The sequence below is a fragment of the Malaclemys terrapin genome, chromosome 2, assembly GCF_027887155.1.
Source record: "Malaclemys terrapin pileata isolate rMalTer1 chromosome 2, rMalTer1.hap1, whole genome shotgun sequence".
In the NCBI taxonomy this organism is placed as follows: domain Eukaryota; kingdom Metazoa; phylum Chordata; order Testudines; family Emydidae; genus Malaclemys; species Malaclemys terrapin.
Window position 1 is genome coordinate 204707808 of NC_071506.1, and position 26564 is coordinate 204734371.

General features: G+C 41.1%; 1 protein-coding gene across 1 annotated transcript in view; it reads right to left on the minus strand.

The window, feature by feature from the left end:
• Positions 1–24772, minus strand: part of TMC2 (transmembrane channel like 2) — a 54095-nt gene extending 29323 nt beyond the window's left edge. Inside the window, exons 1-9 of the mRNA XM_054019266.1 lie at positions 24727–24772; positions 24367–24414; positions 18354–18687; positions 16103–16258; positions 14135–14225; positions 13045–13126; positions 12802–12908; positions 5477–5575; positions 461–603 (exon numbers count right to left, since the gene is read on the minus strand). Coding sequence (XP_053875241.1) covers positions 461–603; positions 5477–5575; positions 12802–12908; positions 13045–13126; positions 14135–14225; positions 16103–16258; positions 18354–18687; positions 24367–24414; positions 24727–24772 — 1106 coding nt within the window. The remainder of the gene's footprint in view (positions 1–460; positions 604–5476; positions 5576–12801; positions 12909–13044; positions 13127–14134; positions 14226–16102; positions 16259–18353; positions 18688–24366; positions 24415–24726) is intronic.
• Between the last annotated feature and the right edge of the window lie 1792 nt (positions 24773–26564).

A 26564-nucleotide genomic window follows, 5' to 3' on the forward strand; every position in this document is an offset into this window, starting at 1 on the left:
CTCTATCTGTGAAATGAGGTCAATAACATCTATCTCCAGTGTTTTGGGAGGCTAAATTAAATCTTTCTGAGATCCTTGACTAGAAGGTGATAGATTAGTGCAAAACATTATTATTCTGCCCAATGCAGGTTGGTTTGGGTATGCATCTGCTTTGCTTGTTAGAGTTAGGATCTAATGTGTACTCATTGTGAAGACCACACAGCTCCTATTGGCGTCAGTGTGAGGTTTTGGGGGTGCAAGGAATGCAAGAGTAGGCTCTTTGGTGAAGTAGGCCCTAAAAGTCTTCTGAAATTGTCACATGGATTCTAATCACCTGGGAACTGGACTGAAAGTGCCATGCCATGTCTCTAAATCTGCTATTTTAACAATAAGTGGAGGAGAAAGGTGAAATGCAATAGAGATTAGTTTGAATTTCAGAGAAAAAGGAGAAAAAACACTAAAACCAAAGAACTATACTTACGATCTTATAACAACCATCAGGCTGTAGCCAAATACACTAACTCCAACCATGAAGTATGCCATCGGTAGCCTGTATTTTAACCAGCCGATTGTCCGTTGGTTGTTGTAGTAGCCATAAAAAAGAGCAGAATATTTGATATAACCCTAAAGAAAAATGAAATAAACAAAAAATCCCATCAGTAAGTTTGATTCCTTGTCTGTTACGTGCATTTCTCATACAAGAATGAAGGCCATTGGATTGTTTTAACCCTTTCTTGTAAATTTTGCAAGTTAAAATAGTCAATTTAATGATGAAGTATTTTAGTTCCTCATTTTTGAGTTAATCTTGGCTTTTTAGCGACTAGCTTCTGAAACATCACTCCATTGCTATCCTTATACATACATACACACACACACACACACACACACACACACACACACACACACACACACACACACACACACTCTCTCTCTCTCTCTCTCTCTCTCTCTCTCTCTCTCTCTCTCTCTCTCTCTCTCTCTCTGCCCCTCTACTGACCAGAAGAACCTGCCTAGATGAGTGGAAGCAAGTCGGAGGGTGAAAATTGAGGTCTGAGCTGAACCTGTCTACCTGTCTGGGAATGACTCTCTTCTCCCTGTCTTACACACCTCTTTGATGTAGTTAATAGTTCATGTCACTCTTGGTTACTAACATAATCCTGGACCAAACATCCCAATTTTCTGAAAACTCTGAGGTGAATCCAAAACAGTAGTGTCTTCCCATTCCCCAGGTCCCATCACACCCACTTGAAACCTTTTCTTCTAATTGGAAAATGACTGACTTTAACCCCAGAGCATCTCCTTTTATGGCTTAGGTGAATTTGAATTACGGACTAAGTCTAAAATCAAAATGATCTTTGGTCTTTTCCATGAAACCACTACTCTGATGGACTATCAGCTCTCAGGAAATGTTCTGGTCTCTTCTGAAATGGAGCTGTCTTTTATTACATACACAAGCGGACAGTCATTGAGTTCCTAGAAAATCTTATTTCTTTGGGCATTGGCAGATTCTTCCCCACTTTTCTATAATCGCCGATCCATGTTGACGTGTACTGTAGCATATTGTACATCTCTTCTGCTTTGGCTGTTCTGCCCTTTAGCTGAATATTTACCGGATAGTAGATACCTGGCTACAGGGCTGGATTAACTCTCCTGTGGGCCCGAAGCTATTCGGTTTTGTGGGGCCCCTGGGGGTTTGGAGTGGGCTCAGGGCTGGGACAGGGGATTGGGGTGTGGGAGGGGGTGCAGCTCCATCTCAGGGGGTGAGCTCTGGGGTGGGACAGGGTTTTGGGGTGCAGCAGGAGGTTCAGGGTATGGGCTCTGTGTGGGAGTTTGGGTGCAGGAGGGGGCTCAGGGCTGGGACAGAGGGTTGGGCTGCAGTGGGGATCTGGGATGGAGTTTGGGTTCGGGTAGGGGGTTGGGGTGGAGGAGGGGGTGTGGGGTGCAGGCTCCAGCCGGGAGGTGCTTACCTTGGGCAGCTCCTGGGTGGCGGCGCAGCAGGGCTGAGGTAGGATCCCTGGCTCCATGCTGCTCTGCTCCCCGAGGTGGCTGACATGGACTCCCCCTTTCCCCCCACCCCCCGCAACTCACATTGGCTACGGTGCCCAGCTAATGGGAGCTGCAGAGCTGGTGCTGGGGGTGGGGCAGTGCGCAGAGATTCCCTGAACGCCCCCCACCTAGGGGCCGCAGGGACACATCGGTGAGCCAGCGATTGCGGCTCCAGCTCCTGGCGGGGGGGGTGTGTGTGTGTGTGGACACTGAGGCTTGGGGACCAGCGTCTGCCCGCAGCACGGAGACTTGCCAGGCTGGATGAAAAGAAGCAGCGGGCTGCATCCGGCCTGCGGGGCCCCCTTAGCCCGAGGCCCTGGGCTGCAGCCCCTAAAGCCCCTGCATTAATCCAGCCCTGCCTGGCTACAACATTCTGGAAAGCTCCAATCTGTGCTTTTGATCAGGACTTCGGAACCACCAAAGCAATATCCTAGGCTGTACACTAGACCCAGTTTAATCAGTTCTTTGTAAAATCCCCAGCTGAGCTGGATGCATTCAGTACAAGTTGTTAGTTATGCACGTGTTTATTAATGGGAGATTTCTAGTAATCCAGGCCACAACATTGGCTGCAGAGTTTTTTCTGCATGATTTCCAGCAGGTGGTGGGAACACTGCAAATCGGAGTATAATGCCATAGGTACAGCACGGCCTTTCGCATGTCTCTGCCATTACTGAGGAGCTATTGAGAACAGAGCAGCAACACAGCAGCTGGTATGGCAGCAACACAGTCCCTTGGAAATTGTAACCAATTATATTGTGTATGGTGGGGAGGATTCGAGTAAAAAGCCTTGTAAAATATAAAGAGGACCATTCTGGAGTTCATTAGTGCAGGGTGAAACTCGAGCCTGAAAATAACCTTCCTAATGTTTTAGTTTTCTGGTCCCTGGTCAAAAATTGTACAGAACGTCACACTGCATGTTGTTGGTTTGTTTTTATTTTCCTTCTGTGATACATGTAGTCTTATGTCCAAATTAGATCTATTCCTTTCTACTGCTGTCATCAATTATGTAACCCATTTGCTGCCAAAATATTCACTTATTCGTTACCGTGTTGAAAAATATTTTTCTGTTTAGAAATCTACTTTACAGGGATTGATGGTGATGATGCTTCTTCTCTTCATTTTAAATGTATTCAAGTTCCCCCCCCCCCCCCATTGCACCACATGTATGGTGCACATTATAGTAATAAAGGGTGAGTCTCTGTGGATGTTAGTCACAGCAGCACAGTGTGGATGTGTGCCAAGCAAAAGGCAAAAATTTGGAAGCTTAATGTAGATCTGCTCTTTGTCCTAGCATGGTCACATATGGCCCCATCTCCGAACAAATTTCCTTAGTTGTTATGTGCGGAACCTATAGACATTCAAATAAAAATACCAGCTGCAGGTCAGCAAAAAATTACCCTCTGTCTTGAAGTCCCCCTAACAAGACAGACTAAAGATTGCTGCTACCTTCCTTTTTTAATTTTTAAAGATGTACTGCTCATTCTATGCAAACATACTCAGATTGCCAATAATTAGCATTGAGCTTCAGTAAGTTTTAAATGCTAGGGAGTGGGGAGAGTAAGTCTAAAACTCCAATAAGATCCTCAATTAAAAATGAGTGAGACAATATCACAGCTGTATCAGGTTGCTCAAAACAGACATTTGAAGACCTGCTAATAAATTGGATTCATTTACCTGACCTACTTTCAGATTAGTGGTTTTTAGAAAACTTTAATGATGATCTTTCTGGAAGTACCACCTTCAATAGTAGTTCTCAGCAGCATTGGCTAGTATCTCAAAAACACTTCCAGAAATACCATCTTTTATTATCTGACCTCAGGAAAGGTATCATACACAACAGAACCTAGTCACCCTCCTGCTAGTTTTCTCTGAGGACTGATTTAGTACCTTGATGGTTTCCTAAAGGCACATAAACATGTTGGCATAAATTTTCAAATGGAACTACTGGTTTTGTTTTGTTTTGTTTTTTGAGCACCTGAATTTTTGGCTGCCCAACTTCAAACTCCTTTCAGGGGCCTGATTTTCAGAGAATGGAGGCTCAGCAATTTCTGAAAACTGAATGCTCCCAGGTGCCTCAGGTTGGGCACCAAAAAGCAGAGGCATCGTTTCACTAGACACACTTGGAAATTTAGAATAATGGGTATTTCATTTCCTAGTTTGCTGCACTTTGTCTATTCAGCAACTTCCTACAGTGCTTGCCACTTTATTTCTGATAAGTGGCAAGAGCACCTCCCCAATCTTCTTTTGGCCCCTCATTTCATGGCTAACTTTCTCCATTCATTGCCATTTATGTGAAGATGCTTTCTGCTTAGACATACCTAAATTTTAGAGTCAGTGCACACATGAGTTTGACATTCTGGCCCCAATGGGAAAACCTGAGCTGCTATAGGAAGTGGTGCTGGTAACTAAGTGGAACTCTTCCCTCTGAATCAATGCTCAACCTATGCACTAGTAATTGGTGAAGTGATTCTTGTGTGTACAGAAGATCTGTATTTTTTTCAGGTTGAAAGTCACTATATAAATGTAAAATGATGATTATGTGATAATTGGTCTATATTGACTTGCAGTGCAGCAGAGATGTAATTATTAAGCTGTCTTTATTTTTCCAAAATCTTTCCTTGCCAGTAAGTCTAGGTCACTTATGTGAACCTACGTCAGTAGTGCGAAAAGTCACTACTATCTGATGATTTATTCTATGGCATATGTGAAATGAGTTGCTTTCACTCCACTTATTAGTGGACAATTATCCTCACTACAAAATTATTATTGCAAATCAAACTAATAGCCCTGCCTGTTGTAATTCTAATAGAAGAAGCCAAGGATTGAGATATATAGAACTTCAGTTTCCCAGGGCTACAGATAATTTTTTTTTTTAAGGGATGGAGAGAATAGGTGTCTGATTCTGATTTCACTTCCCCGAGTGAAGGACTGATGTTATTCCATTGACTTCAGTGGATTTATTTATGTTTTATCTTATTGTAAAATGAGAATTAAATCTACAACTTGAACAGCCACAAGCTCTGTAATTGTGCATGTGCACCCATTTTAGAATTTTAAAAAAAGCAGCAGCTTTTTCCTGCAGAACCAACAATTGCATATGGATGTGCAGTATGTGCATTCCAAACACATTTATGGATGGAAATTTGCTAAATCCATATGCAAACAAATGCGCGCGCGCACACACAATAGATTTTGATCCAAAATGTTTTGGGGCTTGATCCAAAGCCCATTAATGTCAATGGGAGTCATTTCATGTCCTTGTCTGGGGGAAAGTGTGTGTGTGTGTGTGTGTGTGTGTGTGAAACCATAAAATAATGATTTAATCAACATCTGGGACCAAATTAATCTCTGTAAACCTAGCAATTTCAATGGAGTTACATCAGGGATGAATTTTGTTCCCTTACATATTAACACATCTTATCTACTTTGGAAGTGAATGTACAATACCTACCTCAAAATCCCAAAGGACGGAAAAATCCATAGCAGTAGCTTGTTCAGCTCTGGGTACAGTTTTTCTAGGTATACTTCCATATGGGATTCCCATCAAGATCTAGGAGAGGTTTATGAAGACATGTTTATAGTATAGCAGAGTGTATATCACCTTTCATTTCTCCATTAATTAAATATTTTTCTTGTAATATACAATAGGACAAAGGGAAGTTTTTAAAACGTGGAACAAATTCACAAACAGGATTATTTAGCAAAAGTTGTAGAACTCCGATTGCAAGTAGTGACTCAACCTGAAATAGCATATGCACATTTAATGATCCCCATAAGCTTCCTAATGCTTCCCAGGACTATCAAAAGTGCAAAAAATTCTGGTGTTTCATGGTGTGTGTGTGTGTGTGTGTGTACTGTAGGTTATGGCTCTGATTCAACACACTGGTTTAACATCAGCTTAACTTTTGGGCATGTGAATAGTGCCATTGAAGTCAAGTTAACTGAGCTTAAGTGCTTTGCTGAATTGGGATTTGACATGGTGAGAGAGTTTTTTCTGCTGCCATGTTACAATGACTTGCTGCAAATTACTCTGAGAATTTGGGAGATTTTAGAATGACTTCTTCTACAATTTAAAAAATAGTAGTAAAAAGAGAGACTCTCTCGAGCAGTAGGTTGAAGTTTTACCGGCCCTGATTTTGCTAGTTCTTGTGGGAAGGGTAAAAACTTCCAGATCTGGAATCAACTGTGAATGACATGAGTGAAGAAGATGAACACTTTCACAAAAATGCCTAGAGGCAAAGAGTGAAGTCCTAGTCCTATTGAGGTCAATGAGAGTTTTGCCGTTGATTTCACTGGGGCCAGGATTTCATCTAAGAGCCTGATTGTGATCTCAAACTGGTGTAAATGAGGAGTAACTCTTAGAACTAGACCAGCGCAAAACTCATGTGAGATGAGAATCGGGCCCTGTATTATTTAACCACCCCCCTTTTTACTGCTACTACACCTCTACCCCGACATAACGCTGTCCTTGGGAGCCAAAAAATCTTACCGCGTTATATCGAACTTGCTTTGATCTGCTGGAGTACGCAGCCCTGACCCCCCAGAGCACTGTTTTACCGCGTTATATTTGAATTCATGTTATATCAGGTCGCATTATATCGGGGTAGAGGTGTACTTTGATGTTCATCTACCAAATATCTCATAAAGTCCATAAAATGTGGTTGTAGTTGTGATGGGTACATTGTTAAAAATGAAGAAAAAACCCAAACCAAACCACCACCACCCCTAAATAAAAGGGGAAAGTCTTAAAAAGGGCTGAGAGATGGATTTGGAGACTATCGCAAGTAAGGTCTATTCTCCAGGAATAAACGCCGGATGGAGGAATCTAAAGTAACTTGCAACCAATTAATGTCTTCTCTGGACTAAATTCTGTTCTTGCTTACACCGGCATAAGCCTGCTAAACAACCAGTGGGGCCCCTCGATGATAGAGATAGAAAAGGAGCACTTAAAGATGATAAAGTCATGGCGGAGAAACTAAACAAATTCTTTGCTTCAGTCTTCATGGCTGAGGATGTTAGGGAGATTCCCAAACCTGAGCCAGCTTTTGTAGGTGACAAATCTGAGGAACTGTCACAGATTGAAGTGTCAGGAGAGGAGGTTTTGGAATTAATTAATGAACTTAACTTAAAAAGTCACGGGGACCAGATGGCATTCACCCAAGAGTTCTGAAAGAACTCAAATGTGAAATTGCAGAACTATTAACTAGGGTTTGTAACCTGTCCTTTAAATCGGCTTCTGTACCCAACAACTGGAAGATAGCTAATGTAACCCCAATATTTAAAAAGGGCTGTAGAGGTGATCCCGGCAATTACAGACCGGTAAGTCTAACGTCGGTACCGGGCAAATTAGTTGAAACAATGGTAAAGAATAAAATTGTCAGACACATAGAAGAACATAAATTGTTGGACAAAAGTCAACATGGTTTCTCTAAAGGGAAATCGTGTCTTACTAATCTATTAGAGTTCTTTGAAGGGGTCAACAAACATGTGGACAAGGGGGATCCAGTGGACATAGTGTACTTAGATTCCAGAAAGCCTTTGACAAGGTCCCTCACCAAAGGCTCTTATGTAAATTAAGTTGTCATGGGATAAAAGGGAAGGGCCTTTCATGGACTGAGAACTGGTTAAAGGACAGGGAACAAAGGGTAGGAATTAATGGTAAATTCTCAGAATGGAGAGGGGTAACTAGTCGTGTTCCCCAAGGGTCAGTCCTAGGACCAATCCTATTCAACTTATTCATAAATGATCTGGAGAAAGGGGTAAAAAGTGAGGTGGAAAGTTTGCAGATGATACTACACTGCTCAAGATAGTTAAGACCAAAGCAGACTGTGAAGAACTTCAAAAAGATCTTACAAAACTAAGTGATTGGGCAACAAAATGGCAAATTAAATTTAATGTGGATAAATGTAAAGTAATGCCCGTTGGAAAAAATAACCCCAACTATATATACAATATGATGGGGGCTAATTTAGCTACAACAAATCAGGAAAAAGATCTTGAAGTCATTGTGGATAGTTCTCTGAAGATGTCCACGCAGTGTGCAGAGGCGGTCAAAAAAGCAAACAGGATGTTAAGAATCATTAAAAAGGGGATAGAGAATAAGAAGGAGAATATATTATTGCCCTTATATAAAGCAATGGTACGCCCACATCTTGAATACTGTGTACAGATGTGATCTCCTCATCTCAAAAAAGATATACTGGCACTAGAAAAGGTTCAGAGAAGGGCAACTAAAATGATTAGGGGTTTGGAGAGGGTCACATATGGGAGAGATTAAAGAGGCTAGGACTTTTCAGTTTGGAAAAGAGGAGATTAAGGGGGGATATGATAGAGGTATATAAAATCATGAGTGATGTGGAGAAAGTGGATAAGGAAAAGTTATTTACTTATTCCCATAATACAAGAACTAGGGGTCACCAAATGAAATTAATAGGCAGCAGGTTTAAAACAAATAAAAGAAAGAAGTTCTTCACACAGCGCACAGTCAACTTGTGGAACTCCTTACCTGAGGAGGTTGTGAAGACTAGGACTATAACAGTGTTTAAAAGAGAACTGGATAAATTCGTGGAGGTTAAGTCCATTAATGGCTATTAACCACGATGGGTAAGGAATGGTGTCCCTAGACTCGGTTTGTCAGAGGGTGGAGATGGATGGCAGGAGAGAGATCACTTGATCATTACCTGTTAGGTTCACTTCCTCTAGGGCACCTGGTATTGGCCACTGTCGGTAGACAAGATACTGGGCTAGATGGACCTTTGGTCTGACCCAGTACGGCTGTTCTTATGTTCAGAGCAATTCCAATTATTTTAATGGAGTTACTTCAGTGTATATGAGAGCAGAATTTGCCCTCCACCTCTGTCTCCCTTTTTTCTCTTAGTAATCTAGTGGTGATGCTGTGGATAAAATGTTCTCTATGTAACCTGAACTAGACTCATTCAATAAGAGTGATGACTCATGCAGATGACTCATGGATAATCAAATGCTCCTGGGTAGTCAAAACCTGATCTGAGTACGTGGAGGATTCCAGATACTCCTTTGTTTTCATTGTTCAGAGATGCTGACATTGTTGGCACATCTCTGTACATGAACACTGGTAACCAGGAGTTGGTTTAGGGCTACTGTGAAAATGACTTAATGCTTTATGAACATACAGATTATGAAATGCAGCAACTACGAATGGGATGGTTTAATTTCTTGCCCCTTTTTTTTATTGTTTTCATCTGTTACTAAACTGGTGGTGTAAAGTGCAACCCGAGGATAGATGATGTTTCTTCATGTTGCTTCTTCATGTTGCTTGGCTATATTTGGTGTCATTCAGCTCTTTCTTCTGTGTTGTAAATCAGGAAAACTGCTTGATCTGGGTCTCTAGTGCTCCAGAATTCCAGAACTGCCTTCTCTAGATCCTGATGGTGGAATGGAAGGAATGGCAATGTTTGGGGGCAGGGGGATGCTATGGATCCTTTCATCTAACTTTTCTCTGTTGATGCCCCTTTAAAAGGATTTGCTTAGGGTTGGCCCTGATCGAAAACAAAATTTTTCTATGATGTAGTGGTGGAATGGCACACAAATGAATTGTTAGTGGAGGATGAAGCAGAGCATTGCTGGGGTTGGGCTTGGACTGGCAAAGATATCGATGGTTTTTATGGTTATATTTTCAAAATGCTCAGCATTGGCCTAACTCTATTCCCAGTGATGTCAGAGTTAAGACAAATGATGAGTGCTTCATGGAATCCTACCAATAGCATATACCATACATTTTAGAATATTTTTTTTTTTTCTTCTCCATGTCAGAGCACCATCTGAAAACACTGGGAGTCTGGCTAAATACTGCCTGGGAAGTGGAAGCTGGTAGAGAGAGGAGCATGTCTGCACAGCAACAACTTCAATTTAAACTTCACTTGTTTGGATAGAAGGCTCCTTTGCCTTGAACTTCATGGGTTACATCTCTCTAATGCAACAAAGGGATTCATTTGATCAGTTGATGCAGTATTCTTCCCTCAAGAGAAGCCAAGATCAGCTGAGGGGCATTTGTTCATGCTTACAGATAGGCTTTATATTTATACAGTTCTTGAGTTATGAAATAATCTCGACATTAAGCAGTTGTAAATGGCAGGGGTCAGGAGGGCAGCTGGCATCAGGAAGGTGACATGAGAACAGAATAATGCCATGGCATCTCCCAATAGCATTCTGCAGGATAGGACTTGCAGCAAGATCAGGGTTTATCAGAATTGATTGGCAACACTTTAATTTAAGGGTTGTCTATGAAGGAGTCATAAAGAGTTAATATATTTATAAGTAGGCTATGGCCACTGCACAGCAAAGTCTAAATGCCTCATAAATGGTTTGGAATACGTTTGCAGCAAGAAGCAGACGGACTACGTCAATCGCTTCTAATGCATTTGTTTTGCAAGGGTTGTACACTTAGTTTTAAAGCCATTTATAATTAAATGGTTATTGCCAATCCCCTGTATACACTGTAACAGTTTAATGCACCATGAATAAAATACATACTGTATAGACAAAACAGGCACAACTACTTCATCGTACGGAAATGTACAATTCATAAAGAAAGAAAATGCATTTGTATTATTCACTTCTAATGGCTATGCCTTTCCGTGCTCAGAGGATACTTTCAATCTGAATGGCTTTTATTTTAGATAAAGCGAACAACAAAATTTTAAAGAAGGGAAAAAAGTGCAATCTCTATCAGAAGACCACACACTGTATTTCCTCTGTAATAAGCTGCATTGAACAAGAACATCTGGCAGTCTTGGTGGATAGCAGAGCCCTTAAAGACACAACACACAGAAACTGAGCTTCCCGGCTCTCCGAGCTCTGGTCAAGTGAAAAAATTCTCTAAGTTATATAGCTAAATACACACACCTATTTTTAAAAGGGTCATAACTAACTGTTTCCACAATACTCTTCTTTGGCCAAATAACAATGGGAAAGAGTAACAAGAAAACCCTTTCTCACAAAGAAACAACTGGCTGACTTAAGATGTGGAAAACGGGTATTTTGGAAACCAACAATTATTGGTTGTTAGAGGATTTGGCAAATCTTATTTATTTTATGCATCCTCTTAATTTGGAAGAACCTGAAAAACTATGCAAAACTTGGTCAGACTGACCACTTTATTAGTCAAGCAGCCATGTCAAATCAACACCAGTAAAAACACTAGTACCAGTAAGAACTTTTAAACCACATCATTAAGTATTTTGTACCTACATTTTATAACTCCTTAATAGGCAATCATGTAATTAAATATTACCAGTATATTACCTTTACTGTGATTTTTTTTTTCCCCCAAGAATGTCAGGGTTAAGAAATGTGTTTGACAGTATCGTATTGTCACTATGGTTTTCTTATGTACTTTTGGGAATGTACATCCTGGATTTCTTAGAGATATGATGGCCTATACTTGAAGCCAATAGAATTCCTGAGTTCTGTTTTTCACTCTGACCAAAAATTTCAGCAATATGAGCCTAAAGTTAGGCTTCCAAATCCATGTTTAGTTGCTTAAGGGTGGGATTTTTCAAAGGGTATTCACCCCACACTTGCCCTGAAAGGGTTAATGCAGACTGAGAAGGGGGCTAATTAATGCAACAGGTCATAGCTGAGGGGAATCCAGTGGTTAAGCAATCCCCTGATTGAATGAGGAAGCCCAGGTGAGGAGGAATGAGCTGGGCTGGGACTATAAAGGCAGGAAATTGGCAGCAGAAAAGGGGCTGCTGGGAAAGTCTGCAGTCACTCCCTGGGAGAAGGGAGGCACATTTGGGCTGGCAAACCTGGGGACAGAGGGAGAGTCAGGAAGGAAGCAGAGGGGTCAGGGAAAGGCAGTAAGGTCGAAAGGAGGCCTTGACTGCTGGCTAGAGGGTCCCTGAGCCAGAACCCAGAGTAGAGGGTGGGCCCAGTTTCCCCTGCCAGCCACTGAGGGAGTGGCATGACAAAGGAGTGACTGGGAAGGCTGCCTGAGCCTGTTTGTGGGAAGAGACTTTCCAACCCCAGAAGGGGAAACATTTGGTGACCTGGCTGAAGGGTCAAGTCACAGAGGCAGCAGCTTGTGGAGTGAGAGCAGGGGCTGCTGACCCAGAAAGAGAAACTGAGAGACAACATGAAACCACAGGAAGGGGTGATGAACTTGTGAGCTGTTCCCCAGAGTAACCAGGAGAAGGCACCATCCTGGCGGTGAGTGGGGCAGCCCATCAGAGCACTTCAAGTGATTACGGGGCACTGACTTCAGCGGGAATTATGCTCTTAAGTCTTTTAAGATCCTTTTGAAAATCTCTCCCATTGGTGATAAATATGGATTTAGGGACATAGTCACAAAACCCAACATTTTCAGAAATAGGACCCTAACTTGCTACTATAAATCCAAATAGGTGCATAAGGTGCATCTCTTACCATATTTTAACTAAGGCTAAGTAAAACTGAAGTTTATTCTGCCACTCCAGGAAGATAGAGCATCCTGAAGTGACATTATCCACAGATCTATCAGTGAGACAGCCCAAGGTCTCTGTGCCTGCATGAGCAGTATCTTGCTCCTAGTGAATGTCAAAATGAGAATGATGCAGAAGATAAGAAATTGATCAAGAGTTAAGATAAGGATGATGACATGACTGGATGTGACATTACCAGATGCAATAACACTGGGAGTAACAAAGTACAATTGGAAATAACAAGTAACAATATGCCATCAATCTAATTTTGACATTTACTATGGAGAAGATACTATTTGCATGAACCTGAATGCAGGATTGGGGCCTAAGCTCTTACCTCTGGAATTATAACCAGTCCAAATATTAAACCAAAAAGGACCAGATTTACTCCATACATCCATCGCAGAAATATGAAATAAGAAGCTACTGAGGAACCGAAGTGACCTTAAACAAAAAGAGGCAGTGGTTAGTACTGTGGGTGGGTAAGATTCTCTGTGACCAAGAGATTATTTGAAGTAACACAAAACTGTACAACAAAATATCTTAGTCATGTCTCAGTCTAAATGGAAGTTGCACTTACTCTCCACTTCTTTTATCTTCATTTCCCAAGGTATACACTGTGTCTTAAAATTGTCAAAGTCTCTCTTAAATTTCACCCATTTCTGAAATAAGAAAACAGTGTTGCAAATAGAGATGTAATGTTAGGCTGGTCATGGAGAGGCCTCTGGGGTTGCTTTCTCTAAGGAGTTTCTAAAGTTAGTGCTTAATTCAGTTATTTAAAAATTGGTGGCAAACTTTAAAGCCAGAGGTGAGCCTGAACCAAATTCTGGAGTTTTTGGTCTGGGTCTGACCTTTTTTTACTTCTGTAATGATCCACATCAAAACCCTGAATCCAAACGCTTCCAAATTCACGTGTTCAAATTCAGGTCCTGAATCCTAACTTTGTTAAGTTTCTGCAGGATCAGAGTTAGTGTTGGGATTTAACCCATTGAGAGAGAGAGAGAGAGAGAGAGGTTGAAGCTGCAGACCCAGATCTGTGTGTGAGGCTTTGGTTTGGGCCCATTTCTATTTAAAAGAAGGATTCATTTGACAAATAGCAAGTCTGATTCTTTTCTCACTGGCTAAACTGTCACTGACATCAATGGGAACAGGATCAATTTTTTTTAAAAGTCTCAAATCAGTGGAATCTCCATGAAAGCAATAACTTTTAATTACTGACTCCAGTCTTGCAATGAAGTCACAATTCTCCATAGTCATCTTCCCATTCAGTGGTCCAATTTGTAAACTGGCGCAATTCCACTGAAACGAATGGTACTATGCCTGGATTTGGCTGTGTCTCCAATCCTTAGTGCAATCAATACTTTAACCTGTCAGAGACCACACCCAGAGACCCTCATTCTGCCCTGATTTTACATGCTCTGCATCCTCCTGTACTGTAGGGAGGCTGCATGCGGTTTAAATTGGGGCAGAATTTGGCTCATATCCTGCATGAATTTGGTTAGGAACCATGAAAAATGCAGCTATTCAGTGAATACATAAGGGGAGTGCTATCTCAGCTTCTGTAATGGTGGCTATTTTGCCCAATGTGAGTTTATTCCTTGTAGCCAAAAAATACACTGTATTAGTGACCAAGCATCCACTCTTCTTTTTGTCATTATGACAGCACTTACCTTTGCCATCATCATCTTGTATGCGTAGAATTTTTTTCCCTTTCCCTTTCCCAACGCTCCTTCAAACTTCTCTACGAAAGCTTGTGCCTCCCTAATTCAAAAATACAAAAGTGATTGTGTTTGCTTAGGATTGGCCCTGATCTAAAACATTGAAAGAATCTTCCCCAGGATGGCACTGGGTGCAGAGAATGTTGTACAGTCACTTTTAATTTCTGTGAATTGTGCTGTTATCAAAGGGAGGAAGACAGTGAGAGTCAGGTGACCTGGATTCTATTCCCAGCTCTGTCAACATTTCTGGTGTGTTTTTTTGGAAAAAGTAACTTAATATCCCTGTTTGAGTTTCCTCATACATAGACCTAAGGTCACCTGGTTCCCTTTCCAACAGCATTCATATTCTGGGTCTTCCTTTCCTATCAATGAGAGAAGTCTGGTTCTTCCTTCTATACTTTCTTAACAGTGCAGCTGTCAGGAAGGAAGGAAGGAAAGATGATCTTGTAGTTAATGCATATGCCTGGGAGGTAGGAGGTCTAGGTTCTGTTCCTGGATTTCTTAATGTGTAGTCTTGGGCCAGTCACTTGTAGATATGGTTCAAAATTTGGATGCCTAAAGAGAGGTCCCCAAAATTGTATTTAGGTACCCATGTTTGAAAATGTTGACTTTATTTTCTTTATGCTCTAATTTCCTCATCTGTAAAATGGGATTAATACTTACCTAGCTCACAGCAGCTGTTTATAAATTCCAATTAACTAATTGTAAAGCATTCTGAGATCATTGGATAGACTAGTATTATTATTATTATGTACTGCAACCTATTCATTAAATATTCTTGCACAGCCAAGGTAATGGAGCAGTTTGATTAAGCAAATTAGAGTGGGTATATGTGTCCTCCTTCACTCTCAGTTGTTCTTTGCAGTTCTTTTGGGGACAGAGGTGAGTGTGCAGTCAAACATGATTCCAGGCAACCTCTCAGCTGCTAGGACACTGTAATAATTTGTGCCTTTTTGTAACAACTTTCATGCTGAGGGTCTCCAGGTCTTTACAACTAATAGACTGACCCTCCCAACCCACCTGGGAGATCAAAAATGATTAGTCAGTCGCCTTTTACAGATGAGGAAATTTAAGTACAGAGAGCTGAAGTCCCCTTCCCACCTCCCCCAAGAACCCAGGTCAGGAGAGGCAAAGGGAAGGACCAGGCTGCTATAACTACCCTGTGGGAATCAAACTGTATGCTGCTGATGTGAGAGGGGCCAGGTGTCTGAAGGTCAGATTGGCTCTTCAGAGTGAAAGAAAGGAGCAGACAAGGGGAGATGCCACAGCTACTGTCTGCTTTGGCAACATGGGTGGCTGGGGCTGTGAATAGCCTCTAGGCAAACACAAGATAGTGAACTAATTTCTCACCCTACAGTGGGTTCATGGCACTTTTTGCAAGGTTATTGTGAGGAGTGAAATCTGCATTGCTAACCCATACAGTGTGGGATGACAGGCAATGTTCTCTTGGCTGTAAACAATACTGTATTTTTTCCAAGTCACCTGCAAGCAGTAATGCTCCAGGAAGTGTAAAGTAAGATGGAGACAAGCTGCTCTGATTGCTATATAACATTAGGCATGAATAAGCAAAGAAGGGCACAGAGTTAGCTTTAACAAGGAGTCTGAAAGTCATTCTCTGCCTTTAAATAAAAGGGCAGAATGATCCCAGCCTGGGTATCAGTTGAACAGATTTTGCTTATCATCTGTTCTCTAGTTACAGAGACTGACAACAGAATCCTGCCTCTAAGCGCTTTTCATTTAAACCAAATCATGCTGGCTAAGTTCCATTGGTTGCTTTTCCAAAGCTGGGTTCTTGGGATGATAACAGCAGCAAACTGTAATTCTAAAATGTTATGTGCATCCACAATTATTAAACACACACTCTAGCTTCAGTGGTTCCTATTGTGAAAACTATAAATAGCTGGGAATGCACTGGGCTACCTGAGCAATGCTAATTTCTTCACCATACGGCAAGGTTTGTTCCTCATGGTAGATATTAGTTTTTTCTTTTCCTCTACCTGTTCCTTTAGCCTCGTCAGTTCTTCCTCTGACAGAGACTCTTCATCAGATGAGTTGGAAGCAGATGAAGAAGAAGAGCTAGAACGAAAGTAGAGTAAAATCAGGGGGCGGGGGGGGGGGGGAATCACACAAACAATGTAATAAAATGTAGTTGTATATAGCACCTCATATATTTCAGGGATTATAAAGCACTTTGCAGACCAGTGAGTTAGACATAGGCAGTGTTCAGTAACTGAACAAAAAATGGAGCAGTCATTATGTTCTCTGCAATAACAGAGAGAACTTTGTATGCCATAACATGTTGGGGGTGGGGGGGAGGAATGTTGGTCAGGACTAGAGATGGTTGGGAATTGTTTGATGAAATTTACTTTTTTATTATTATTATTTTTCAGAAAATGCAGATTCAAAACTTTCAGGAAAGGGTTGGTTTTGACAAATTGCCTGTTTCAAAAAAAAAAAAAAAAAAAAGTAGTAGTATTTTTTTAAATATTTTGAAATTGCTGAAATGTCACATTTTTTCCAAACAAGGAGTTCCATTTTTTGGTTCAAAACAGCTTTCATTTTGAAATCTAAGTTAATTTATGGTAAGTTATTAAATAAACATTTTTAAAAGGAAAGAAATTGAAATCAATCACTTTGAAATGATCAAAACAAAACACTTTGAATTATCTGATCCAAATTTGGTTTTGATTTTTGGTTCATTTGAAATTTTTGACTTTGTCCCATGCGTGATGGGAAATTTTTTTGAAATATGAAACTTTCATGGGAAAACTCTACCTAGGACACTGATTTATTTGTCTCTTTGAAAAATTCTCCAGGATCTTTAACTTCAATCTGGATATCTACTAGTGAGAGTTCAGATGATATTTTCCCCACTCAGTGCTGTCCTTCAATATCAACACTACATGTGATGAACCCAAACCAAGGGAGGAAACTTGAACGTACGCCTTTCTGGCTGAAATGTGACAGTGCTACCAAATAAATCGACACAGTGATGGGGTAGTCAAAATGATCCAGTTTCTTTAAGATGCTCAAGTCAAGGAGAAGATTTTGGGCACATGCTTCAGGCTACAGAAGATTTTGGGCACATGCTTCAGGTTACAGAATACCAGATGAAAGACATTGCCTGCCACATTTCAATTATAAAAATAGTCACCTTCACTCAGGACACAAGTCCTCTCAGAACAGTGGCCTAGGAGGAGATGTGTGTGCTTTATATAAACACCAGAACCAGATCAGTCCCAGACCAGCTCCTCAGCTGTGAATCATCATAGCTCCAGTGATTTCAGTGGAGTTATGCTGATTTATATCAGCTGAGAATCTGGCACATGCATCTTGTCTTGGCCTTCACTTATAAAAGGCTCAATTCTGGAGCCTTGATGTTGAGTTGTCCTATTGACACTCCTTGCCTAAGAACTGCTCAAAGGAAGTGTTGCAAAAATCAGACCTTAAATGAATTTGTTTTATTGTCACCTAACCTAAGTTTCACTGGCAGCACATGAGTTGGCAGCACATGAGCTGACATTAACAAAAACTTAGTGGAAACAGGTGTGGTTTTGAGGATTCAACCATAACTCCAATTCAGTTTTGCAGATCTTTTCTTGTTGTTGTAAAGTGACTCAACCAACTTCATAAGTATCATGTGGATTGCCAGTGGGGTTCTTACAGTTAACCAGATACGATCACGGTGAGAAATATGATAGCCAGGCATCACAGCAAATAAAAAGTCTGGGTGAAGAAGAAAAGGATTAGAACAAAGGAAAATTAATGGGGGAATAGTCTGGAAAACCTAAGAGATCCATTCTAACCTTTTAGGATTATCATGTGTCCAGCCAAAGGAAGGTGCCCTATTCTGGCTTACTTTCAATTGTCTTCCTTAAAAGGACTCTTTCTTGCTCCAATACTTGCACATTAGGAATCCATTACATACTTAATTCTATGATCATATTTGGGGTAGAAGAAGATTCTGAAAAGAATCTAGCTTGTATTTTAACCAGAAAAACAACTCTATTGTTTCTCAGGGTTAAATTTTTGTTACAAGTAACAATTTACTGTTCTTTTAGTAACCTACACCAATATGCCACAGGTTCATGAACCTGCTACCCAGGAAGCTGACATTCAACAAAAATGAGATTCTACTATGTAGGTTTCTGTCTGGGGATTGTTAGAGTACCTCTCTGCTGGGTTTTTCTTCTGTTTCTTATCCTGCTCCTTCCCTTTCTTCTTTGTTTGCTTTTCTTTATTTTCTGCTTCCTTTTGGTCTTTGCTAGAAGCCTTTTTATCTCTCTTTTTCTTCCCACTTGCTTCCCCTGCTTCACTTTCCCCATCACTGTCATTCATTTTGTGACTTTTCTTCTTAGTAGTTCTTTTTTGCCTTGGGGCTTCAACTTTCTCTTCAAGCTCAGCTTCCTCCCCATTCTTATTTTGCTTTTTCCTTTCACGTCCACTTGACTTGATAGCTTCCTTGGAGTGCTGCTTTCTGGTTGCCTTTTCCCCCTCTTCATCCTCTGCAATTGATGAAAACAAGTATTTTTGGAAACATTCTATATTGGTGCAATAAAGATTTGCCTTTTATCCAAAAAGTACAGACAGAATGCCTAATCCAAACCCCACTGGAGTCTGAACAAGCTAACGTTGACCTCCACAGACTTTAGATGAGAAGCAGGCTGAGAACTGCATTTAGCATTGGTCATGTGCACACAGTGTCCACTGATGATTGTGAAACTCATGTTTGTGCATCAATGGGTCCTAGGAGCTGAAAGCTAGAAATCATTTCCAGACCCTCTTCTTACAGAGTTAGTGGGAGAGCAGTGGGGGCAAAAAACCTAACTGACTTCAAGACCGAGCTTGATAAATTTATGGAGGGGATGATATGATGAAACTGCCTACAATGGCATGTAGCCAGTCTGTGACTGCTAGCAGCAAATATCTCCAGCCACTGGAGATGGGGCACTAGATGGGGAGGTCTCTGAGTTACTACAGATAATTCTTTCCCAGGTGTGTGTCTGGTGGGTCTTGCCCACATGCTCAGGGTCTAACTGATCACCATATTTAGGGGTCAGGAAGGAATTTTCCCCCTGGGTCAGATTGGCAGAGACCCTGGGTTTTTTCCCCCCTTCCTCTGCAGCATGGGGCACAGGTCACTTGCAGGTTTAAACTAGTGTAAATGGTAGATTCTTTGTAACCTGAAGTTTTGAAATCATCATTTGAGGACTTCAGTAACTCAGCCAGAGGTTGGGGTCTATTACAGGAGTGAGTGGGAGAGATTCTGTGGCCTGCAGTGTACAGGAAGTCAGACTACATGATCATGATGGTCTCTTCTGACCTTAGACAGAATATCATAGAATCATAGAATATCAGAGTTGGAAGGGACTTGAGGAGGTCATCTAATCCAACCCCCTGTTCAAAGCAGGACCAATCCTCAACTAAATCATCCCAGACAGGGCTTTGTCAAGCCTGACCTTAAAAACCTCTAAGGAAGGAGATTCCACCACCTCCCTAGGTAACCCATTCCAGTGCTTCACCACCCTCCTAGTGAAAACATTTTTCCCAATATCCAACCTAAACCTCCCCCATTGCAACTTGAGACCATTACTTCTTGTTCTGTCATCTGGTACCACTGAGAACGGTCTAGATCCATCCTCTTTGGAACCTCCTTTCAGGTAGTTGAAAGCAGCTGTCAAATCCCCCCTCATTCTTCTCTTCTGCCAACTAAACAATCCCAGTTCCCTCAGCCTCTCCTCATAAGTCATGTGCTCCAGCCCCCTAATCATTTCTGTTGCCCTCCACTGGACTCTTCCCAATTTTTCCACATCCTTCTTGTAGTGTGGGGCCCAAAACTGAACACAGTACTCCAGATGTCGAATAGAGGGGAATGATAATGTCCCTCGATCTGCTGGCAATGCCCCTACTTATACAGCCCAAAGTGTCGTTAGCCTTCTTGGCAACAAGGGCACACTATTGACTCTCATCCAGCTTCTCATCCATTGTAACTCCTAGGTCCTTTTCTGCAGAACTGCTGCCCAGCCATTCAGTCCCTAGTCTGTAGCAGTGCCTGGGATTCTTCCGTCCTAAGTGCAGGACTCTGCACTTGTCCTTGTTGAACATCATCAGATTTCTTTTGGCCCAATCCTCTAATTTGTCTAGGTCCCTCTGTATCCTATCCCTACCCTCCAGCATATCTACCACTCTTCCCAGTTTAGTGTCATTTGCAAACTTGCTGAGGGTGCAGTCCACACCATCCTCTAGATCATGAAGATATTGAACAAAACCGCCCCCAGGACTGACCGTTGGAGCACTCCGCCTGATACCAGCTGCCAACTAGACACGGAGCCATTGATCACTACCCATTGAGCCTGATGATCTAGCCAGCTTTCTATCCACCTTTATAGACCTTTAAATATATGCCAGAATTGTGAAATTAAATTAGAGTAAATTAAACAATTTTCTTTTTAAAAATTGCATTGTTAGCCAACACCTATGTTATAGATTACCTCCCCTCCCCGCCACACATTAATAGGTATTATGTGCATGGTTCTAATATTGTATATGTTATGTTAAATATGAGTGCTGGGTCATTATGCTAACTGACTTGTATCATGTTCTTCCAATAATTCTGTTCATCCATGCCAAGTATCCCACAACACTTTGCAAAGCTGAACTTAGCTTTGGCAAATATGAAACCTATCAAACACAAGACACATTCATTCTATGTCCTGGTGCAGGTAAGGAGTGCTTTCATCACCCTAACCCTTGGAATATGGGTTCCAAAACAGAAAATGAGAAGGATACATCATGGTACAAAAAAACAAGGTAAAAGCTGATTGGTGAATTTTGGTCTTGTGTGAATTATAAAGCGCTTTTTAGTTTGTAAACAACCTCACAATATATGTGACTGGTTTTGAAAGCATATTTCTATGTAAGGTGGAGTGCATGCTGTGAGAACTGCTTCTCGGAAGCATTGGTTACATATTAACTCTTTCTTTCCTGTATTGTACTGCTCTGTTTCTAGACAAGAAATTGGCTAGGCTTGTTGATTTGGTCTCTAGAACACTTTTAATATCGAATCTCAAGTGTGGTGAACCAATTGGCTATACTTTAGACAACAGCATGTTAATTTAGTGCGCATGAAAGTGGCTTGATTCTTAGCCCTGGAGACTTAAGTCCCATGTCAGTGCAGAACAAATGCAGTATAGGCAGTAGAAGCTTCTCTATGCTCTGCCTTCAATAAGCTGGAGGGGAATGATCTAGGGAGGAAAAGGTAGACCAGTCTCTATGCACATTCATTTTCTTGTATCAAAGGGGTGGCCGTGTTAGTCTGGATCTATAAAAGCAGCAGAGAGTCCTGTGGCACCTTATAGACTAACAGACATATTGGAGCATGAGCTTTCGTGGGTGAATACATGCATCCGAAGAAGTGGGCATTCACCCATGAAAGCTCATGCTCCAATACGTCTGTTAGTCTATAAGGTGCCACAGGACTCTTTGCTGCTATTCATTTTCTTGTTCATGTTGTCAACAGACACACTAATTTGTGACCGTTGTGATGTGGATATTAGAGCTGATCAAAAAATTATTTTGCAAAAAAGAAAAAATATATAATTTAAAAGGTTTTCTTCCCCTGTTTCGCAGCGTTTGAAAGAGAACGTTTGTTTCTTTTTTAATATTGCAACATATCTTCCCTAAAATGTTGTTAGTTTTCTTCCTCCAGCCCCTTTTTGTCTCAGTGGCAAAAAGAAGATTAAAATAAACACTCTTTAAGGCTTCATTCACTTTCATTTTTGCTTTCTGCCACTAATTTTCAAAATGTCTCCAACTCTGGAAATGTTACACAGTGGCAAAAGGAAAAATGAAAAGTCTGTAACTTGTAGAACTGATGAATGAAATTTTTTAATTGTTCACTTTATTAATGTAACTTCATAAGTAAAGTATGAATGAATATGGTTTCATTCATAAACAAACTGGTTACCCCAATAACTGGCTAATTAACAGTTAAGATGCTTGTTAAGAGCCATAGCTGTTCAGTCAGCTGCCTTTGTAAATTTAGCTATCAATCCAATTCCTGCTTAAATCACTGAGACTTGCACTGTTTCAGTATTGTAACTTCTGTTCACCATTTATTACACTTGCCTACAGTGTAACTTCTATTCACTGTTTGCCATATTGTAATTCAAACCCCATTTTAAAAACACTTACTCCATTTTGTAAGGGCTTGCTGCAACCTTCATTTTTGCAAACCCTGCTGTAATCTTATTAGTTTAGTTTAGATGTGTGAATGAGGTATGTATGGATGATGGAATCAACCTCCAGCCCCAGCCTGTCCTGATTAAATAGAGTTCAAACACCAACGGCTGAAGATGCAGACAAGAGCCCTAACAAAGTAAAAAAAAAAAAAAAAAAAAAAAATCCACCCTAAAAGGAAAAGGTACAATAGAAGGAAGATCGAAGCCCAGTCCAAGGCTGAAAGTCATGTCTGCAATTGACGGGTGATCAATCACCAAACCTGAAGGCAGCGTGACACAGCAAGACCTATAGACTCTGGATTCAAACTAAAGCCTACAAAAAGGATGGGTGAGATGGAAAACTTTGGAGGAGGGTAACATTCTGCTGCCAACATGGAAGAGCATCAGTGCATGCCCAACAGAGACCCAGCTCGTCCTTGTGCCCGGCTTTCCTGGCCAGTTAGCCGCCACAAGCTACGAACCCAAGCTGCAAACTCAAGCCACAGACTCAAGCAGGACTGGTAACTATGCAGCAGCTGCAGAACATCTGATGTGTGTGTGTGTGTGTGTGTGTGTGTGTATGTGTGTGAATGTGTGTGTGTATAGATATTAGGTATAATGTGTGTATAAGGACTAAGATATTAGTTATTGGTCATAAATCAAATTGTTATCATAATAAATGTGGCATCTTTATCTTGTCCCCTTTAATAAGATCCTGCTAGTTTTTATTGGTATAACAAACTCTGTCTCTCTAGAATGTTTCCAAAAGTGGAAACATTCTGAAAAGTTAGAGTGGCAGAAGGGAAAATGGGGGGGGGGGGGGGGGGAGAGAGGAAGAAAAGAGGAAGTGGTAAAACAAAAGCCTACAGATCACCTGTTTTGCTGCATTTAGTGGGACGCACACAAAAATTAAAATAAAAAAAATAGTGGGGAGAAAGGGTAAAAAACAGAGTTCAAAATATTGACATTTTTGGTTTAGATGAAAAACTGGGAAATTGTGAAACTACCCAAAACTCTTTTGAAAAGGCTTCTTGCTTCTAATGGGGGGGGGGGAGGGGGAGAAGGGGGGAAAATCAACCAGCTCTAGTGGGCTCCCTTGTCCACTGGAAACTAGACTGAGACCATCAATTGATTTCATAGAGACCATCAGATGATTATTTTCAGTTACTATTTACCTAAGCTGGATTTGAACTGTGGTCTAGAGGGTCTTTTCTATCACCATGAACCATCCACTACCCCAGCAATGCTAGCCCTTAGCAATGTCTCTTTATTTACTGTATTTGTGAGGGTATTTTTTTTTTTTTTTAATTTTAAATCTGGTCTATGGCTTTTCCTGATTTTTGCCATGAGTTACTAGTCTGTCCTAAATCTATCTTGGCTTTATCTCTCTCCTCGCATAGTCATATGTAACAAAGACTCACCCTTACTGTAATGACGAGAATTACATAAAAAAGCAGTGAAAGGTGACGGTTTCTAGATGTTTGCATTATCCTATAAATTCACTCTCATCACACCACACATGGAACACAGTGCTGCCTGCTTTACTGTGGCAGACCAAGGAAAGCTTCACTCCAGCTCTCATCCCTTCTCAGGGACATGGAGAGAAGGGGACAGCCAGGTTTAGGAGCATTCTCCTGCACAACATCCTCCTCCTCCTCATCAAAGTCAACTACCCAGGTAGGAAATCTAATTATGCATAGTAAAGAGGCAACATGGGTGTAGTTATCTTTTTATTGGACCAATTTCTGTTGGTGAGAGAGAAGCTTTCACTCCACTAAAAGCTATCACATCACCCACCTTGTCTCATTAATATCCTGGGACCAACAGGGCTACAACAACACTGAATATAACCATGCATACCTCATTAGATATTACCACTGTGTAGCAAGTCAAATCACAAAATAAACCTTTGGAGAAAAAAGATCTCTCATCGTGTAAGACAGCAGCTATTATTCTCCACTCTACCTTCGCTCTCTGAGTCACTTTCCACTTGTCCGTCAATCTCCATTCCAACTGCAAGACAAAGCATGTTGAATAATTTAATTTGTTGTTGGGATTTTCACATACAATGTTTTACGCTTGTAGTTCTTAAGTACTGGCTGAGGACCGCAGAGTGCCCTCTTTAATTATATGCTACTGTATTTTATGCTATGAAGTCCTTAATATTTCTTAGCTCTTTGCAAGTGAATTAATAAAAGTTCCCATCACAAAAGAATATCAATTGTATTGACACACACAAAGTGGAGCCCGAAGACACATTTTTACAAATATTTGGTAAAACTGGTACAATATTGCAAAACTGAAATGGCTGGTGTTCATACTAACCATCTTCCATGATGACCTGTAATGCACATTTCTTTTTCCTCCCCATGATATATATATATATATATTTTTTGCCACAAACACTGTAGCCCTAGTGCTGTGAACACACCAATTATCAGTAGGTTATTTTCCCTCTTTCAGTGCCCAATTATTTGTCTTCATGCTGCTGCGCAGTAAAGCGAGCAGTCCATGAAGCTGTAGCTAGTTCACTTTGACATCATTTGCATGCTAGACAGCAACTTCAGGGTCTGAACTTGGGGGAAGGGGAGACACACACACTCTGCAACAATGCAATCCAAACACTTTCTGCTCCGATCCTTTTTCGGTGTGAAAAGCATCTGTCAGCATTACATTACATCACATTATTTAAACATGAAGGAAAGCCCTTTGATGGATACTCAGCAGTATCCTATGAAATGCAGACACAAGTCATGTCCATTTTTGACCTAAGCATGTACACTAAAGCTTTGGGAGTACCTAGTTCCAAACTGCAGTATCTTTCTTACCTGCGTCGACTTATGTAACCCCATTTATAAGGGAGAAACCTGAAATAGCCATCTTAACCCTGTCAATGCTTTGCCTCTCCGGCACACATCTTGGGTCCCCTATTGTCTTCCATGTACATTCCTACAGAGGACATGTAGTCTAATAACTGATGCACAGGACTGGGCGTTAAAGCAGTGGGGCTCCACTCATGCCTCTCAGAGCTATTGTTCCAGGCTCTCTGCAGGTTCTGCGTCGTTACCTCAAAAATGTGAACCTAGTGTCTTCTTCCCAACCATAACAACTAGAGCCTTAACTTTTTAAAATGAAAGTTGAGTTTCTGGAGAACAAGATGGTGCCTATATGGATGCCTACCATCTATTTTCAAGCACTGGCCCCACATATACTCCTTTGGGTGCATCACTGGTTCTGCCTAATGGTGGTGGTGGCTATTGAGTGTATAGTTGTTGAGAGCAGGGTCATATGACCACCTCACTGTTGGGTTAAGCATCAAGATTTCCACCTAATCACATAGCCAGTAACTGATAATTCATTCATCATCTAAAATGTAGCTGCAGGCTCAAGCTCTGTTTTGGCACAGCCACATCTAATTACATATTTTTTAAAAGTGCCTTGGAATACACGGCATGGAAGGTTCACTAGAAATGCAGTTTGATTTGATGTCTTCAGGGCTTGTCTGTATAACCTTTTCCTGAGAAAGAGGCTGTTCAGAAGGGCTGTCTTTCACAGAAGCAGCAATTCAAGGGCGCACTCTCTTGCTCATAGATGGCCCCTGCTGCACCTCTCTCTCTCTCTCTCTGTGCGCACGTACCATCTCCAGTCATTAAGCTAAAGACGTGCAAATGTATTAAACTACGAAGTTAGGTAATTCCACAGCCTCATGCTGTGAGGAGGAAAGAGGCTTAGCCTAGCCTATGTCATCTGATGATTTTATAAACTGAAATAATACCAGAATCCAATTCACATCAATAATAATCACACATTAGAAATGGGAGTCTTGTTCTCCTCAAAGCTAGTGATCATCATATATTGCAGTATCTGCCTCATTAAACTTGTTAGCGCGTGTGTAGGAAGGCATAGGCAATGGCACACAATTATTTTTTTATCAAAGGGATTTATTAATCACTATCTGAGTGATTACCCTTCAGTGATTGCCTCCCGTTCAGATTAACCAAGTTCCCCTCCATGATTTTGTCCATGTCACAATGGCCCTTTCACCTGATCTTCTACTTCGTTTGCTTTAGCAGCGTTGGATCAGATTTGCATGAAGAAAATAATCAAGTCCTGATCAGCATTATCCTCCTTGTGAATTAGAGCAAGCTTTTTTCCTAAGGCTG